Source organism: Lissotriton helveticus, chromosome 5_1 (assembly GCF_964261635.1).
Source record: "Lissotriton helveticus chromosome 5_1, aLisHel1.1, whole genome shotgun sequence".
NCBI classification, from domain to species: domain Eukaryota; kingdom Metazoa; phylum Chordata; class Amphibia; order Caudata; family Salamandridae; genus Lissotriton; species Lissotriton helveticus.
Window position 1 is genome coordinate 1,255,316,888 of NC_136065.1, and position 19,047 is coordinate 1,255,335,934.

At 45.8% G+C, this 19,047-nt stretch overlaps 1 protein-coding gene across 3 annotated transcripts in view; it reads left to right on the forward strand.

Moving 5' to 3' along the window:
• LOC144755273 (uncharacterized) overlaps positions 1 to 18,503 on the forward strand; it is a 168,766-nt gene extending 150,263 nt beyond the window's left edge. For all 3 annotated transcript variants that reach the window (XM_078644041.1, XM_078644042.1, XM_078644043.1), the window contains one exon: positions 17,330 to 18,503. In XM_078644041.1, coding sequence (XP_078500167.1) covers positions 17,330 to 17,973 — 644 coding nt within the window. In that variant the 3' untranslated portion in view covers positions 17,974 to 18,503. The remainder of the gene's footprint in view (positions 1 to 17,329) is intronic.
• The last annotated feature ends 544 nt before the right edge of the window (positions 18,504 to 19,047 follow it).

A 19,047-nucleotide genomic window follows, 5' to 3' on the forward strand; every position in this document is an offset into this window, starting at 1 on the left:
GAAAAGTTTTATTAACAAGTCACATGACTTGTTATGCTTACGTTACGCGCTGCGCGCCCCGGATGACTTCCGGATGCGCTAACGCGGCGCGTCATATGACGCATTACGTGACAACGCAGGTACAGAATATAGTCAAAATGTCTCCACCAATCAGCGGTCGGAACACAACCCCTTTCAGCAGGCTAAATAGTTCTGTTAAATGACAACAGAAGGGACAGGCAACAAGAACCATCAGTCAAAGAGGGGAGGGCTAGTTCTTCTCTACCGGGTTACATTGGGGCGCTACCGGAACTGATCGAATTGGTAGTCTACAGTGTTTCTGGATGTTTCAGACTGAAGCTGGGGTTAGCATGAGAGCAGCACCATTTCGTAGCTCCGTCGTGGTCATTCCGCAACCAATCATGGCAGCCGTTCTTTATCGTTATTTTGGGCGGGGTGGGTGGCGGAGCCGAGCTGTTTTGCAGCCATCATTGTGTGGAGTTCAGTTCATCTCACTAGTTTTGTATTTGTCATGAGGGGTTGTTCCTAATGTTTCTATTTTAGCGAGGTCAAAAAGAGATCCCATTAGTGGCCTACTGATTTTGCTCGATTCCTTTTTTTTTTTTTACACGATTTTTCGTTATCTGCAAAGACTAAACAGAGTATTGCGACTCTGTGTTTGTTTGTAAATAGAGAATGAACCAAAGAGAACTAATTCTAAAACAGTAAATACTTGGATAACAATCAATCAAATGGAGAGAGAAGCAGGCACGACGGATTACAATGGGGTCAAAGGCCTGCGTTAACTACCTTTCACTATCTGCAAAGAGAGAGTACTCCTAATAGAAATGAGGGGGGGGGGGCACCATTCAAAGCAGATCAGTGTGCATAAACACAAAAATGTTTTCACTTACCACGTACTTGACATTCGACAGCTTATGATATTTGCTATTAAAAAACCATTGAAATTCACTGAAAAAAACATAGGTTATAGACCATATATAGTTAGGAATTAGCATTTACAAAACCTTGAAAATTCACTGAAAAAACCATAGGTTATAGACCATATATAGTTAGGAATTAGCATTTAAAAAACCTTATTTTACTCACACAAAACCATTGAAATTCCATATATAGTTAGTTGCACTAACTATATATCGCGCACCCGCAATCCACTGCTGATCATGTCACATATTACATCATTCATGACATGGTCAGTGACATCACTGATGACATCACTGATGACATCTCAAATGACATCACTGATGACATCACTGATGACATCTCATTTGACATCATTCTTGTGCTAATACGATAAACCTCTTCAGACTCTAATATAACCTTAGATACACTCAGTGTATACAGACACTCACACACTGCCACTCATCCATGGAGTTACTCACACACCCAGTCAGTCATGCAAAGAAACAATCTCACCTCCATTTCTTCAACTATACAGTTAAACACACCTTACTTATTGAAACATATACTAACACATATTTACTCTCTTATACAATCCCTGATACAAGTTCACAATGATCGATACAACTACTCACTCATTCAGTGGCTCTCATGCACAGTTATTTATATATGCCAACTCTCACATGTACTGTGTTTTACATATGTACTTACTATTACATGTAGCATTGAGATATCCATTCACTCATCAATACACTCATGCACACAGTCAACTGCCCATGTAGCTGTTTCCACATGCACTCTTGAACTCATACACCTAGTGAATAAACTGCTCACACATCTATGCATAGAGTCACACACCTTCCAGCCACCCCTACACAAACTCAATCTCCCATAGAAATACTTGGGCAACCAATTAATAACACATATAGCCTCTCGTATAGCTAATGATCAACACATGCAGCAGTTTACAGAACAACAGACATAATGATGCACAAATTAAGACAGTTTAGTCACTAACCCATGCATTCAGTGAGACACATTTAATCACTCACTCATACAGTCAGTCACGCACCTACTAAATCCTTCATCCAGACACTTATACATCCACTCATTCTTCAATATGTAAAACATATTTAAACTTTACAAAAACACACAGACACTAGATGATGTCATCAGTGATGTCATTTGAGATGTCATCAGTGATGTCATTTGAGATGTCATCAGTGATGTCATCAGTGATGTCACTGACCATGTCATGAATGATGTAATATGTGACATGATCAGCAGTGGATTGCGGGTGCGCGATATATAGTTAGTGCAACTAACTATATATGGAATTTCAATGGTTTTGTGTGAGTAAAATAAGGTTTTTTAAATGCTAATTCCTAACTATATATGGTCTATAACCTATGGTTTTTTCAGTGAATATATATATAGATATATATAGATATATATATAGATATATATATAGATATATATATATATATATATATATATAGATATATATATATATATATGTATATAGATATATATATATATATATATATATACTTTCAACCATGACCTGTCCATGAATAAAACAGGTAAGGACACAGCACAGGATACCAGTTTCTATAACCACTGATTTTTATTCCACACCTTCAGTCAAAATGACGTGTTTCGGCCAAGGCGCCGCCTTGTTTCCATGGTTTGGGTGCCATATTGAGCTCCCTTCAATAATGTGTCACAGATCACATGGTGCATGGACATAAAAAGAAAACTTTTCATTTTTCTTAGTTATTAGTTATTATTCTTGTCTCAACTCGCTAATGCTGTCCATGACAACGCTACTAAAATAAAAATACCACAGCTACTTCAAAGAATGAGTACAATACTGCTTATGGCTGTACTTTTTTGATGTTTGTAACCTGAAGACCACCGGTTAAATACCTGCAACAAATGTCGGGTTTTCAAAACTCCGGTTTCGATATGTGGTCGTTGAGCTCAGCAATGTCAATACATGTGCCCAAATTTCTAATTAAAATCCAACAGATTGTAAAGTATATAAAATGTATATACATTTTAAAATGTTGCCTCTGCTCAGTTAACAGACATTGTACTTAGCAAATACAGAAATAGTTAAGAATTATTTTCCCCCACCAGGTGCTGCTCTAAATCAACACAAGTGCAACACAAACAAATGATGGACGGAATGCTGAATAAATCATACATTCACCCCCAGTCAAGAGATCTGGGTTAAATCCATTGTACTTTTGCTCACCATGCCACCCCAGTTTAGACCCAGCCATATGTAAATCTGTCTTGACCCTGTGCCTCAGGGGAACAGTCCAGACCGAACTGCCAAGTCAGGTACTCCCTGGACCGGAAACAAGCATCCTGGGACTGGTTTCTGGGTATTACCCTTCATCAGCCAGCACTTTGGGAGAGGAGGAGCATATTCTCTAAGCCCGAGCCCGCCGTGCCTGCTTGCTGCCGCTGCTCCGTCTCTAACCCTGCCTTGCCTCGCCTCGTGTTGCGGAGCCGCAGAGAGATTATGGGGCTTCTGCTTTGACTGGCCAACCCGAGCAGCGGGAAACTTTGACCAGCTCCAGATTCACCACAGATTCACAGTGGATTCACCTGGGACTGAGTCGGGTCAGAACGAAGAGTCTGTGGGCTGGAGCCTGGGGGTGAGTTGCGGTGAGCTGTGGTGAGGTGTGCCGAGCAGCTTTGGCGTGGCGTGGCATGTAGGTTATTTTGTGCCTCGCACCCTGTGCCTTGTCTGCCTCGAGTTTGCAATCCTCGCTGCTCCCCTGCCCCCCCATCCTGATCGCGCCTGCTGACTCTCTTCGCCACCTGTTGCTGCAGTTTGTTGGCTAAACTCGGGCAACAAGTGGAGTCTGGGTGTGGGGGTTGAGTGGAGTAGGTGCTTCCTCCGGCCTCCAGCACCTCGAATACCCCCAGCTGAGTTTGAGCCCATGCTCCCCCACAGAGGTGAATAAAGGGGGCCACCAGGGAACCAGGGCACCATTTCAGCTCCCCTGGGCAGTGCTTACAATCACCCCTCCATAGAGACTTAAAAACAGGGGGCACCAGGGCATTAGGACAGCCCCCGCCGGAGAAGGTCACACAAGGACATTAAGGACACTAAAAGACACTAAAGGACACCCTAGCAAGTGGAGTAAGGTAGAGCAATAGAGCAGGGACCGGTGACTAGAGGGGTTAGAGGGGCTAGAGGAAGTTGAGAGGCATCGGGGTTGGGAGGGCCACATCCCCTCCCCTGCCGTCACCAATCAACTCCACTCCTCTCCCGCTTTCTTACTCCTGCACCCCATGCAACCTGTCACCTGCCTCTTACCCCTTTGTGCTCCACACCCTCCTGTGTTCTCCCACGTTCATCAGGGACCACAGACACCGCAGACACTGTAATCTTCAACTTCAACTCAGACTTTGAATCTTCTGGCCCATCAACCAAAAGTTTAAAGACCAGGCGTTTGCCATATATTCACCGAATAGAGCGCAGAACAACCATGCGGACAAAGAATGCGGGACTGACCCAGCCCCAGACCAACTACCGCCCTCATAAATCTGCAAGACGCCAAAAAGCTAAGATGTTATATCCCCTTGGGAAAGACAGTGCAAGACATGATCCAACTTCACAGGACAGGACCTCACAGGATGGGAAACAAGTGGGAGTGGAACAAATAAACTCTCCCTCAGCATCAAGGATAAATACCAGGAACACAAATACAAATTTAAATACAAATATAACCACAAAAAATAGAAAATCATCTTGCATTGATCAATGAAGCTTTGATTTCAATGGCAAAGGCAGCTATAATGCATGCAGATAAATTAGACACCCAAATAAATATACTCCAATCAGTAGCCGGCCTGATCTCTGGAGTGGACTTAAAATTGGAACATTTAAACTTACTGATACGTAGAGCACAAGCGAACACAGAAGTAAAGGTAAAACCAAACAATTGCGGGGGCTCCCCAATACTGCAGACCTTGGGAAAACTCCCAGAAATAATGAGCACAGATCTTAAGTGCGAGGCGAACAGATGGATGAGCAATACACCACGCTCCTCTCGCCACAACTCAACTCAGAGTCCAAGTGCAAAGTCCACATATAAAGAACAAAATACAACAAAAGCCACTCATGCTCTACTAGGGCTAATGGGAGACCAAACAAACAAAATAAGTATAAGCGATACACAGTCGCCATTGGACACACATCAATGGTAACAGGATAATCAGGATAGTTTAGGGAAAATGCAGGAAATTCTCAGCAACGATAATAACGACCCCAAATGCCCATCAAGCATTAACACATTAGCTTCAAATTCAAATTCACAGTCAAAACCACATTCTTGTCATATAACCGATAACAATCCTGGAAAACCAGATGACCCAAAACCATCTTCCTTAGAACTCCAACCTCTAACAAGGAAAAACAAGAAAAAACTGAAAAAGTTAAACAAAACAAAAAGTGATAAAAGACATTTAAAAGGGACCATTAAGCATTGGTTTTGTGCCAGTAAACCAGGACAACAAAGATAATAGTAAGGAGAATCAGAAGGGTTGTGACCGCATACAAAAACCAACCACTGCAGATCAAAACAGAGACGCACAAATACAAGGTATAACCATCACCGACACACCTCCTCAGAGCCTCTGATGTACCTCAAGCAGGAATTCGATTAAAACCTCGTCCGAAAGATCTCCTGTGCCCAGAGACCACTTGAGTAATGCACAGGGCTTAGAGATCAATGAGCAACACCCAGACATCACAAACAAACATGATGCCGCACAGACAAATGTCTATAATGAGCCCCAAATTGAAAATACATTTAACATCCAACGGGAGAGGAACATCGTCCAAGTAAGTCTCAAAGACCCAGACCGGACTGTCACCTTTAGGACTGACTCACAAATCGGTATCGCGAATACAAATTGGACCGGAGGATCTGCCCTGGGCGAAAATTCAACTCGGAATTTAAGTGAGCCTTTGGAAACTACCAACCCCCACCAGACCCTTGGTATAGACTGTGAAAATCCGAAAGTCTTGTTATATCCCGAATACACCTCGCAGGCGAGCTGGGACATTCTCAACAGAGGGCACCTTCTGAAGCTCTGCGAAAGCATCCCAGGTCTGGAGAATATCAAAACAACTGATATTGAGAGGGTGGTTTTTCCCAGCCCATGGCCAAGTAAATTAAATGAAACAATTGAGATAACCTAATCCTACCAGATCATGGCGAAGGCTCTGAAAGGATATAAAACACAACTGGACAGCTGGGGCATAAAAATTAAGCCTCCAATTGTTACCAAATACCCAGAGATTCTGAAAAATAAGTGGCCAAATACCTAACAGGGAGATCAAAAAATGAAGGGGCAGAAAAGGATGAACAGCAAACACCTAACTTCACCTGCCAAGGGATCGACCTTACACGGCTCTATAGGTGGCACACAAGCAACACAGTGGGGCAACAATTCAATCCAAATCATCAAATATATAGACGGAGGTAATCGCTCCTGCTTAACTAAGGGACACAGTACCAAACATTGGACCTGACTCCCACTGGCCTTAAATGCTAGCTCCTAATATCAGCTATTTGTCAGGTAATCGTCCAACAGCATCAAAGATCACCTTCGGCCACACCCAGCACAATAGCTCCACTGCAAGCAATCGAACAATCAATATAATGTCGTGGAATGTTGCAGAGATACATAAAGTTTTGCAAAGTCATGGGGCAATCACATTTCTAGCAGGAGCAGATATAATATGTGCACAGGAAACATGGGCTACTTCCTAAACTCCAATAGGGGACTACGCTGAATACTTCAAGACCGCACTAAAAGCTAATATTTTCGTGAGACCATCTGCGGGCATCTCAATATACGTCAAGCATGCACTGAAAGTAAACTTTTCAGTAATACAGAATATATCAGATATGTTTTTGGCTGGCATTCTGAAAGGCTTGATTACGACAAACAGCCTAATATCAATACTCCTAACCAATGTCTACTTCAACCGCCATGGGCCTGGTTCAAACGACATACTCAACTAGCTTTTAAATGAGATTGAAGGAGTAGTTTCTGTCCTGTAACTCCAGTTCTGTAGTAGGGGTATCTCTGTTATAGTCATAATCTAGTGAATAGTCCCGCCCATGTGCGTGGACCCCGTAGCAATCAAAAATAATCTCTTAAGGTGTCGAAAAATGCAGAACTGCACAGACACTTAAGCGAGAATTTAAAGACAGATAATGCAGCCTATATCCACTGGCTACATTGTCCAGTACTTCAACTAGAAATTCCACCAAAAATCCACAAACAGAAAAGCCTGTCCAGATTTCCCTTGCTTTAACAGCAAAACCCCTCTGGAAAGATAGAGAGGAAGACATGGACAGACAAGCCCCATAGGCTGCCATTATGTGGCTCAAAACAGGATACTGTGCCTTTAAGAGAACTTTCCAGAACTTCACAGTGTCCCAGAATGCACTGCAGGTCCCTTTTACTTTCAGTTCTTTTTGAAGGCATAACACGCCAGACCTGTAGCATTCCTTACATGAATATCTCTCTCCACCGGGGAGGAGGGCGGGCGCTTATGACTATAACAGAGATACCCTTACTACAGAACTGGAGTTACAGGACAGAAACTACTCCTTCTGTAGTAGGGGATCTCTGTGTATAGTCATAATCTAGTGAATAGAATGGCAAGCCCATCCCCACACCAAAGCGGCGGTGGAGAACATAGAAATAATACCACTATTGTGCGAACAGATTTCGCAGCGAAGCCTGCCCAACCTGAGAGTCTGCCCTGGCATCAGTGTCCAGGCAGTAATGCTTAGCAAAGGTATGAACCGACTTCCAAGTGGCCGCCTTGCAGATTTCTGCAATTGGAACATTACGGAGCAAAGCAGTCGTGGCAGCTTTGCCCCTGGTGGAATGAGCCTTAGGCTTACCCCCTAAGGTCTTATTAGCTTTTTGGTAACACAATTGTATACAGGACACAATCCACCTCGAGATGGACTGTTTAGAGGTAGCAAGACCCGTCCTGACTGATCCATAATTGATAAACAATTGGTCTAACCTATGAATATCCTTGGTTTTATCCAGATAAAATTTCAACACCCTCCTGACATCCAGGGAATGCAGGGACCTTTCCGCTGGAGAGGAAGGATTCTGAAAAAACGTAGGCAAAGTTATGGTCTGGTTAACATGAAAGTCAGATGTAACTTTAGGAAGAAATTTAGGGTGAGTACGCATAACAACCTGAGCAGCATGAAATACAGTATAATGTTCTTGGCAACACAATGCCTGAATTTCACTCACCCTGCGGGCCGATGTAATGGCCACGAGGAACGCCGCCTTCCAGGACAGGTGCTGCAACGAAGCCTTATGAATAGGTTCAAAAGGCTCCTTCATCAATTTGGACAGCACCACATTCAATTCCCATGAAGGCAAAGGATGCCGGACAGGAGGGAACACTTTCTTCAAGCCTTCCAAAAAATCTTTGATCACAGGGATCTGAAAGAAGGAAGTCTGTGAAGGACATTTCCTGTAGGCAGTCAATGCAGCCAGATGAACCTTAATGGAATGGACATTAAGGCCATACTGCGCCAGATGTAGAAGATATGGAAGGATTACATCTTCCTTACATGTCGTCGGGTCATAGTTCTTACACTTGCACCAGATGCAAAACCTCTTCCACTTGTCAGCATAAGAAGTCCTAGTGGAAGGTCGCTTAGCCTCCTTCAGTATGTCCATGCAATCTTCAGGTAGATTCAGATGGCCATATTGCACTATCTCAGGAGCCATGCCGCCAAACTCAAAGACGAGACGTTGGGGTGCAACATCTGCCCCCCGAACTTCGTGAGAATGTCCGGCCTGCACGGCTGCCGTATGTGAGGAAGGAGAGACCGGTGAAGCAGGTCAGTGAACCACCACTGTCTGGGCCATTCCAGGGAAATCAGGATCATCCGCGCCCTGGACTGGGACAGTTTGATGAGCACCGCCGGAATCAGGGGAATGGGTGGAAAAGCGTAAAGAAAGCTGTTTGACCAGTTGATCCATAACGCATTCCCCAGCGTCCCTGGCTGGTGGTACCTGGAGGCGAAGTCTCGGCATTTACTGTTTTCGGCGGTGGCTAACAGATCTACATCTGGAGTCCCCCACCTTGCGAAGACTTCTCCTAGTACTTCGTCGTTTATGACCCATTCGTGGTTTTCCTGAATCAGTCTGCTCAGTGCGTCTGCCTGAACATTCTGCACACCTGGTAGTTGGGTGGCCGTTATCGTCAGTCCTCTGGCCAGAAGCCAGTGCCAGATCGCCTGCGCCTCCTGCGACAGATTGCGCGATCTCGACCCCCCTGCTTGTTGAGGTAATACATTGTGGTCGTATTGTCCGTCTGAACAAGCAAAGAGTTGGTCCGGAAGGACGGATGAAAGGCCTTCAGTGCCAAGTGAACAGCCCTGAGTTCCAGGAAATTGATGTGGTACGTGGACTCCATCGGGGACCACGTCCCTTGAATCTGTAAGTCTCCGGAGTGCGCCCCCCAGCCGTGGAGCGACGCATCTGTCACAATAGTCTGCGTGGGAATGTCCTTGTGGAAGGGTACCCCTCTGAGGAGATTCTCCGCTGAACACCACCACTTCAGAGACTGAAGAGCATGCAGAGACAGTCTTATCTTGTCGTCCCAAGATCCTTTCCTCTGATCCCACTGATCCTCCAAGCACTCCTGCAATGGTCTCATGTGCAGCCGTGCGTGTGGCATGAGGAAGATACAAGAGGCCATCGACCCCAGTAGAGAAGACACCGTCCTCACTGTTGTAGATGCAGCGGTCATAAGAGCCTGAGCCTTCCGAAGGAGTGATAATCGTCTCTCCTCCGAAGGAGACAGGCTTGCCGACAGCGTATTGATGGAGGCTCCCAAGTACTGTATGCACTGGACCGGAGTCGGGACAGACTTGGACATGTTGATGTGCAACCCCAGCTTGTTCAAGAGAACGCACGTCTTCCTGAAGTGCGCTTGAGCTTCCGAGAAGGAGGAGGCCTTGATCAACCAATCGTCCAGGTACGGGTAGACAAACACCTTGTTCTTCCTTAGGTGTGCAGCTACCACTGCCATGCACTTCGAGAATGTTCTGGGCGCTGACTTCAGCCCGAATGGCAGTACTGCGTACTGATAATGATTGGCGCCGACTTGGAATCGCAGGAACTTCCTGTGTTTGTGTGCAATGGGCACATGGAAGTACGCATCCTGTAGGTCTATAGCACACAGCCAGTCTCCCTATTGCAGCTGAGGATAAATCTGATGCAACGACAGCATGCGAAACTTCTCTCTGCGAATCCACTTGTTTGCGTGCCGCAAATCCAGAATGGGCCTGAACTTGTTCTTGTCCTTCTTGCGAACCAGGAAGAACCGGGAGTACAGACCTCTTCCTCTTTGAGACAGAGGTACATCTTCTATCGCCCTTTTCCTTAACAGGATATCTGCCTCCGCCTGGAGCTTGCGCAGTTGAAACTGCGAGCTGACAGGTGGAATCGATGGAGGCGGGCTGGTGAACCGAAGACAGTATCCATTGCAAACAATATTCAGCACCCACTTGTCCTGAGTAATTTTTCTCCACTCTGCCAGAAAAAAATGAACACTTACCCCCCACCGGAGCGGGTAACGGATGTAGGGGAAGTAACTGCTCAGGGTCGAGACCCGGGTGCGCCCTTGTTCGCTGTAGAGGACTGCTGACCTCCTCTACCCTTCTGGCGCTTCTGGAAAGGCCTCCGGAACTGCTGCTGTTGTTGCTGCTGCTGTCCCGAAGCCTGTCCTCACCCTCTGCCCTGTGCCCCGAACCGTCTCTGGAACGGGCGGTAGGCTTTCTTTTCTTTGGGCTTCTCCAAGCCCACAGCCGTCAGAGTCTCTGCCTCCGCTTTCATGCGTGCCATCTCATCGTCCGCATGCTTGCCGAACAGGGTTTCCCCCGAGAAGGGCATATTGGGCACTCGCTGCTGGGCCTCCGGCTTGAGTGATGTGAGCCTGACATGGGATCGCTGGTTGATCCCATGACAGTACCCGTGGGCCGCCAAAAGAGAGACATTAGCGGCCGCGCTGATGACCTGGTTCGAAACCAGCATCCCTTCCTTCTGGATCTCCAGGAAATCCTCCCTCTTATCTCTTGGCAGGAGTTCCGTGAACTGCTGGAGGGATTCCCACAGGGCACGATCATACCGCCCCAGCAAAGCCGCATCGCTAGAGACCTTCATGGCCGTAGATGCCGTCCCACTAGCCTTCCTGCCAGCTGAGTCGATCCATCGGCTCTCCTTATCCGGAGGCACTGTAGACGACGGGGAGGTAGAGTGTTGTTTTCTGGCTGCCGTTACTATAACGGAGTCCGGAACAGGGTCAATCCTCAGAAAGGCCGGGTCGGAATCCGGGGCCCTGTACTTTCATAAGAAGACGGGATGGAGCGGCTTTCGTCACTGCAGGCGTGAGGAACAGCTCCTCCGCTGGCTCTACCAATCCTGGCACGAGCGGTAGTAGAGGGCGAGACAAATGTTTCTTGGTTAGTGTCTCAAAAATCACGGACGTCGTAGGTGTTGGAGCCGTCACCGTGATTCCCAATTTTGCTGCACCCCTCAGGAGAACATCCTGGAACGTGCTGATGTCATCCACGGGAGACACCCTCGTCCCCGGGGAGTCTGACAAGGTCGGGGAGTAAGACCTGGTTCTGGAAGAGTCCGTGCGGGACCGTTATCCGCGCCTCCTGTGGCGCCGTCTTGACCTCGTAGAGGATCTGTGACGACTGCGCGACCTCCCTCTCCGTCCGGAGCGGGATCGCGACTTCCTTGGCTTCGGTCGCCCTGCCGGTTCCACCGGGACGGGTGACCTTGGCTTGGTTGGGGCCCTCGTCTGAGGGGTCCCCTTAGGAGGAGTCGGAAATCGTGGCAACGAACCTGTCCTCGGAGGAATCGGAGGAGGCTTGTCAGCCGGCAACTGAGGTTGAGGCTGAGGCCGAGGTGGAGGAGGAGGCGGAAGTGGCGGAAGTGGAGGCGGGGTTAGAGCCCGCGGAGGAAGCCCTCTCGTTAACGGAGGAAGAGGAAGCGTAACTGTCTTCGGCCTAGCAGGGGTATACACAACAGAGTACACCGAGCCCGGTGACCCGCCCTCCTTACTAGGCAGGGACTTTGGAGAGCCTCCCAAAGGCACTTGACGCCTGTCAGATTTACTCCTGTCGCCAGAACTCCTTCTACGCCTTCTCAGCGTCGAAGAACGTCGACCGGACGGCGAGTGTCGGCCCCTCAACATCAAGCTTCGTCTCCTCGACGGCGAGCGCCTATCCCTCGACGGCGAATGCCTTCGCCCCGAAGGCGACCTTCTTCACCTCGACCTCCTACGCCTCGACGGCGATCTTCTACGCCTCGACGGCGACCTTCTACGCCTCGACGGCGATCTTCTCTTCGACATCAAGGATCCCCTCGACGACGACCTTCTCTTCGCAGACGGCAAACGGCGGTGTCGCCTCGATGGCGAGCGCCGACGCCGGGCCTCTCGACGTCGAGTACTCGACGACGACGCCAACGACGACGAAATCGTCACCGGAGACTTCGACGGCGGTCTGTTCAGTTCCCTCAACGCCGAGTGTCGATGTCGCTTCGACCCAGAGCCCTGGGGAGACGGAGAACAGACTGCAGTCAACCCTCTCAACGTCGTGGTCGGTGCAATCGACGCAGAGGGAGAATGGGGACGTTTGCTGGTCTTCCTGCCCCTGGGGAGCCCCCCAGAGGCCTCAGCATGGGCAGAGGAAGCCCCTCCAGACCCACCTTGTGTCTTCAGTCTTCTGGCCTCCAGGCCCTGAAGCCTGATCTTCATCCTATCCCTCAGGGTCCTGCTAGAGAAACCCTGGCAGATGTCACACTCCTCTGGGACATGAGATGAAGGAAGGCAGATGATACACACCTTGTGTGGGTCGGACTTGGCCTTCTTCCTGGAGCACTCAGGGCATTTGTCGAATAATGCAGGCATACTGACCATCAAAGAGTGCACCAAAAGACAAACGGGAAGAAAAACCACCAAAGTACTTCAGAGAAGCACTCAAATAACTTTGAAAAAGTGGAGAAAAAAAATCACCAATAAACACTTGAAAAGGGAGAGCTCAATGCTCCAGGGTCCTGCTTGCAGGAGCCGGAAAAAAGAACTGAAAGTAAAAGGGACCTGCAGTGCATTCTGGGATACTGTGAAGTTCTGGAAAGTTCTCTTAAAGGCACAGTATCCTGTTTTGAGCCACATAATGGCAGCCTATGGGGCTTGTCTGTCCATGTCTTCCTCTCTATCTTTCTAGAGGGGTGTTGCTGTTAAAGCAAGGGAAATCTGGACAGGCTTTGCTGTTTGTGGATTTTTGGTGGAATTTCTAGTTGAAGTACTGGACAGTGTAGCCTGTGGATATAGGCTGCATTATCTGTCTTTAAATTCTCTCTTAAGAGTCTGTGCAGTTCTGCATTTTTGGACACCATAAGAGATTATTTTTGATTGCTCCGGGGTCCACGCACATGGGCGGGACTATTCACTAGATTATGACTATACACAAAGATCCCCTACTACAGAAACTCTATTATTACGGTATGCGGGCATGGATTCTATTATTCTTGGTGATTTTAACATGCATGACCTAGGGCAAAAGACCCCTGAAAATCACCGCAATGGAAGTACCGGAAGATTCAATGCCCTAATGCGGGCATATAAACTGGCAACGACACACTGTTTAACTACAAAAGTCAACCCAACAGCATTGATAGTACCCACTTACAACAACCAGACAACAATAGATTATATTCTACTAAGTGAGAGCCTATAAAAATACATGTCAAATTACAAAGTCCACCCCTTGATCGAAAGTGACCATGCTGCTCTTACCTTAGAGTTGGCCATTACCGCGAAAACACGTAATACTCTTCGCTGTATTGGCGCCACAAAGGGGGAAGAGTTATATAGACTCCTCAGAAGAATTAAATGGGGTCCGTTTCCAAGTCATAAGTTTGCCTCATGGAAACTAACATGGAAAGGCTGGCAGACTGGCAATAATGACAAGGGCAGAATAGGGGAATGGGGCTCATTCGCATATGATTTAGCCCACCAGCTTCGTGGGAGCGACAATCAAAGAACCCATGTTAACTCTGCTTACAACTTGGGACACCAACCAGCAATTAAGAAATGTTCAAGAGAACTTAACTCTAAATGTAGAGCCTATCGAGCAACTAGATCAAAGTCTGCAAAAAAAGAACTAAAACAAGCGGCCAAGAGTCACGCAACAGTGGTCTGGCAAGTAAATACAGAGGAAAAAAGGGCACAAGATTTTTGAGCTGCTCGTCCCCAGCAAATCCCAATAATTTTGGCAATATATAAACAAGGTAATCCATGGAACTTCTAACTGAGAGAACTCACTAGATGCAAGCACTTGGTCAGCCCATGTAAAAACTCTCTACACCAACGATTCAAAGAAAGACCCAATTGAAACATCAATCTTCGTGGAACACCTAAGTAAAACAACAATTGAATCCATGGACCCCTTGGCCGACGCCACCCTTATGGAAATACATGCAATACGAACTATTCTGAAAAAAAATACGCCACAATGGAGCCCCAGGACCAAATGGCCTGCCTGGCTCCCTCTTCAGACAGGACATCAACTTTTGGGCTGAGAGTTTGGGACAGTTGTATGCGGAGTGCAGGTTCTTGGAGGACGTCCCAGATTCCTGGAGGGGATCATTACTACATCAAATCTATAAAAAAAGGGCCAAGCCCGGACCCTAGGAACTACCGCATGATTGCCTTATTGGACATTGAGGGCAAGGCTTATGCAAGCACTCTCCTGACAGAACTAGCAGACTGGGTCAGCAAGGAGTATCTGCTTCCTTTCTATCAGACCGGGTTCTGTACAGGAGGCTCCACCTTAGATAACATCATTGCCCTATCATATTTAGTACACCAAACAATGGCTCGTGGCAATCAGCCGCTTTTTGCTTGTTTTATAGATTATACAGCAGCATTTGACGGGGTAGACCGATGGACGGAATGCTAAATAAATCATACATTCACCCCAGTCAAGAGATCTGGGCTAAATCCATTGTTCTTTTGCACACCATGCCACCCCAGTTTAGACCTAGCCATATGCAAATCAGTCTTGACCCTGTGCCTCATGAGAACAGTCCAGACCGAACTGCCAAGCCAGGTCCTCCCTGTACCGGAAACAAGCATCCTAGGACCGGTTTCTGGGTATTACCCTTCATCAGCCAGGCTAGCTTGAATCCAGTGGCACAGTAAGCAGTGGACCCACGTCTGGGCATACCCATCCCACTTAGGGTGAAAAGTGCTACGCAAACAAATGATGGACGGAATGCTGAATAAATCATACATTCACCCCAGTCAAGAGATCTGGGTTAAATCCATCGTTCTTTTGCTCACCATGCCACCCCAGTTTGGACCCAACCATATGCAAATCAGTCTTGACCCTATGCCTCATGGGAACAGTCCAGACCGAACTGCCAAGCCAGGTCCTCCCTGGACCGGAAATAAGCATCCTGGGACCGGTTTCTGGGTAAATCAACACAAGCATATTTTTTTATGAGCACGCTTTTTAGTTCGCTGCCATTATTCTTTTCTTTTCATCAGTCTCAATTCACTTTTGGGGATGCATGGGAGTGCATGAAAGAAATAGCTTAAAAACTTTTAATCTCAGAGCGGCGCATTATTAATGTTGCTCAGGTTTGAACTTCGCTCATTTGTCTTGCGTTACCCTGTTTTCCAGAGCCTGTTTGGTATAGAGTATGCATGGAAACTCTTAGTCCTTAGCTATTTACACCCCATGCTACCGGACTTGCGAATGCCAATTTCTCCACAAATGTTCTAAATGGAATTCAGGCACAGCGTGACCTTTAAAACTCCTGTTTATACGGTCCCCGATCACAGCTTTTGAACAGTATCACAAATCCTTACGTTCTTTAAATTCGGCTGCCAAAGTCTGGGAAAGTACCTTCAGTAGTGCCAGTTATCCTGTCCGTTTAGCTTTATGCCGCTAGTCCTCCTCCCAATTGCTCCAATTACCTCAGCACTATAACAGCCCGATTTCTCTGGTTTTGTAAGAGTGAAATGTCCATCTAACTATAATGTCCATGAAACCTGAGGATTTCTCAGTGAATTTCTAAGGTTTTTTAAATGCTAATTTCTAACTATAATGTCCCTGAAACCTATGGTTTGTTCATTGAATTTCAAAGGTTTTTTAAATGCTAATTTCTAAATATGCCTACATAGGAAGAATATGTGCAGAAAGAGGAATAAAGGCGCAGAAAGAAGCAAAAGAAGTGCAGAAAGAACCAACGGATGGGCAGGCAGAGGCAAGAGGGGTACAGAAAGAGGCAAGAGAAGCGCAGAAAGAAGCAACAGAGGTGCAGAAAGAGGCAAGAGAACTGCAGAAAGAGGCAAGAGAGTTGCAGAAACAAGTAAAAGAGATGCAGAAAGAGAAAACAGGGTGTAGTCAGAGGCAAGAGAGGTGCAGAATAAGGGAAGAGGGGTGCAGAAATTTGCAAGAGAGGTGGAGAAAGAAGCAAGAGCAGAATAGAAAGAAACAAGATCAGTGCACAAAGAACCAACAGAGGTGCAGAGAAAAGCAAGAGGGGTGCAGAAAGAGGAAACAGAAGTGCAGAAAGAAGCAAAAGAGGTACCAAAAAGGGTAAGAGGTTACAGAAAGAGGTAAGAGAAGTACAGAAAGAGGCAAGAGAGGTGCACAAAGAGGCAAGAGAGGTGCACAAAGAGGTAGAGTGTGCACAAAGAGGCAAGAGGGGTGCAGAAAGAATCAAGAGAGGTGCAGAAAGAAGCAAGAGGGAACAGAAAGAAGAAACAGAGGTGCAGAAGGAGGCAGGAGAACTAAAGAAAGAGGCAAGAAAGAGGCAAAAGAGGGAACAGGGGGGCAGACAGAGGCAAGAGAAGTTCAGAAAGAGGGAGGAGGGGTGCAGAAAGAGGCAAGAGGGGTGCAGAAAGAGGCAAGAGAGGTTCAACAGGAAGCAAAAGCAGTGCCAAAAGAACCAACAGAGGTACAGAATATATTGTCAGAACAAAATAACCTAACACCAGCTGTTTTTGCTATCACACTTTAAAACGTGTTCCTTTAGTTCATCTTAATCATTCCCCAAACACACTCACACATTGTACAACCTAATGTTTACACTGTAAATATCACTGTAAATATCACAATTTGAGCATTCAGTCTCTTTGCACAGCAGCAGTATTTATTACAATATTCTCTTACTACAGCATCTCAATTCTGAATGTGTTACGTTATGTTATGTTAATATGATTTATAGAGTGCATGGCTGCCCCAACATCAATGAAGAAAATATTTCTATATTGACTGATAATTGGAATACTAATTACTGACTCAATTTCATCCAATAGGCGAACCAAGTGCAAACAGAAAAAAGAAAACTGGCGAGTCTGCAAAATGTTCTGAAGGAACTGCACCCTGTGCTTTTTCTGGGATATTCGACAAAACAATTCTCCAGAGTTCCAATAAGGACCCAAACTCTAGTAACCAAATGTGGTCAGAATGTTATCAGAATCTCAGAGGAGAGAAAACTACTCAGGGTGAAAGCAGCTTCAGCAATCCAGTAGATTTCAATCCTCCTACCATTGGAGGATCAGATGAGAGTAACTGGAGGGATGCACAGGTTCATGAAGAACTACTAAGCATTGAGCAAAATCGGAGAACAAGCACATACACAAATGGTGATGATAAAAGCTACAATCCAACGGAAGAGTTTATAAAACATACAAGAACAAATTCAAGAGTGAGGCCCTATGCATGCACTGAATGTGAGAAAAGTTTTTTTCACAAAAGCCATCTTAACACACACCACCGAGTGCATTCAGGTGAAAAGCCATACATTTGTATTTTCTGCCACAAAAGTTTCCATCGGAAAGATAATCTGAATAAACATATAAGAATACATACAGGAGAAAGACCATATAAATGCCAAAAATGTGAGAAAACCTTCATTCAAAGAAGTCATCTAACAGAACATCTAAGAAAACATACTTGAGTCAGAACACTACCAGATATGAAATGTGACTGACAGACAGGTTACCAAACTGAACAGACTGCCTGCAACTACTGGGGGCATTTAAAATCTCATCAGATCAATCCTCTGTTGGGGAGACATTTTCAGTAAGTCATGTGAAACAAAACAATGCTATATTTTGGGAACATTCTGTCATATAGTATCACATTCTATTTGTATCTGATGTGGTGTTTGCTTTTAACTCGGTGAATGTAGAAAGAAAGAATGAAAGTAATGTGCTGGGGTTTCACTGGAAAACCTTTAATGAGTATATCATGTTCTGTTCCTGGGACAAATGATCGAAATAGGATTATTAGTAAAGCTAGGTGTTTGCCAGATAAATCAGCAACCAGACCATTCATATTGTGAAAAAAGTCTGTTGCACAGAACATTTGTAATGGATAATGAAAACATTAAGTTGTTTTTCGCTTATTTTGTGCTTGTTTTAATGACCTCAAAGACAGTACTGTATAAAACCTTTATATCTCGATTAAAATGCTGACCAAAACCCATACCACTAGTACAGTCAATGATTTGCTCATTGTGGAATCTCAATTTAGCATTTTCAATTTTATTTGTTTTAACAAGTTGCTGGGGAAAAAGGTTTCCTGATAGATCTATATTCCACAGTCTCCTTGTTATGTCATGTTTAGTGGGTCCAGATTTGGCTACCTTTAGAAGAGTAGATTTATTTAAATATTGCAATATCTTTATAGTATAACTCCAGCTTTCTCATACCTTTTCCTACCATTGTTTGGCCTTATTGTCACTCTCATGTCCTTAGTTCTCATTCAATTGTTTTTACTTGTCCCAGCTGTCCATCCTGTGTATGTCCCTCCCCTGGAGCATAGCCTCTTTATAATCTTCCTGATTTGTGGCTGGCTTCTGTCCTTCCACTACTAACTTTAGGGATTTCTTTTTCTTCTGAGATTGCCTGTGTTTTCCAGCTGTCTCCATTGTGTGCTTTTATCCCTTCCACAGCTCGTATTTAGTGTATCACTCTCACACATGTGCTTCTCCAACACCTCTGTGTTTTTCTCTCCTTTATGTGCTTCT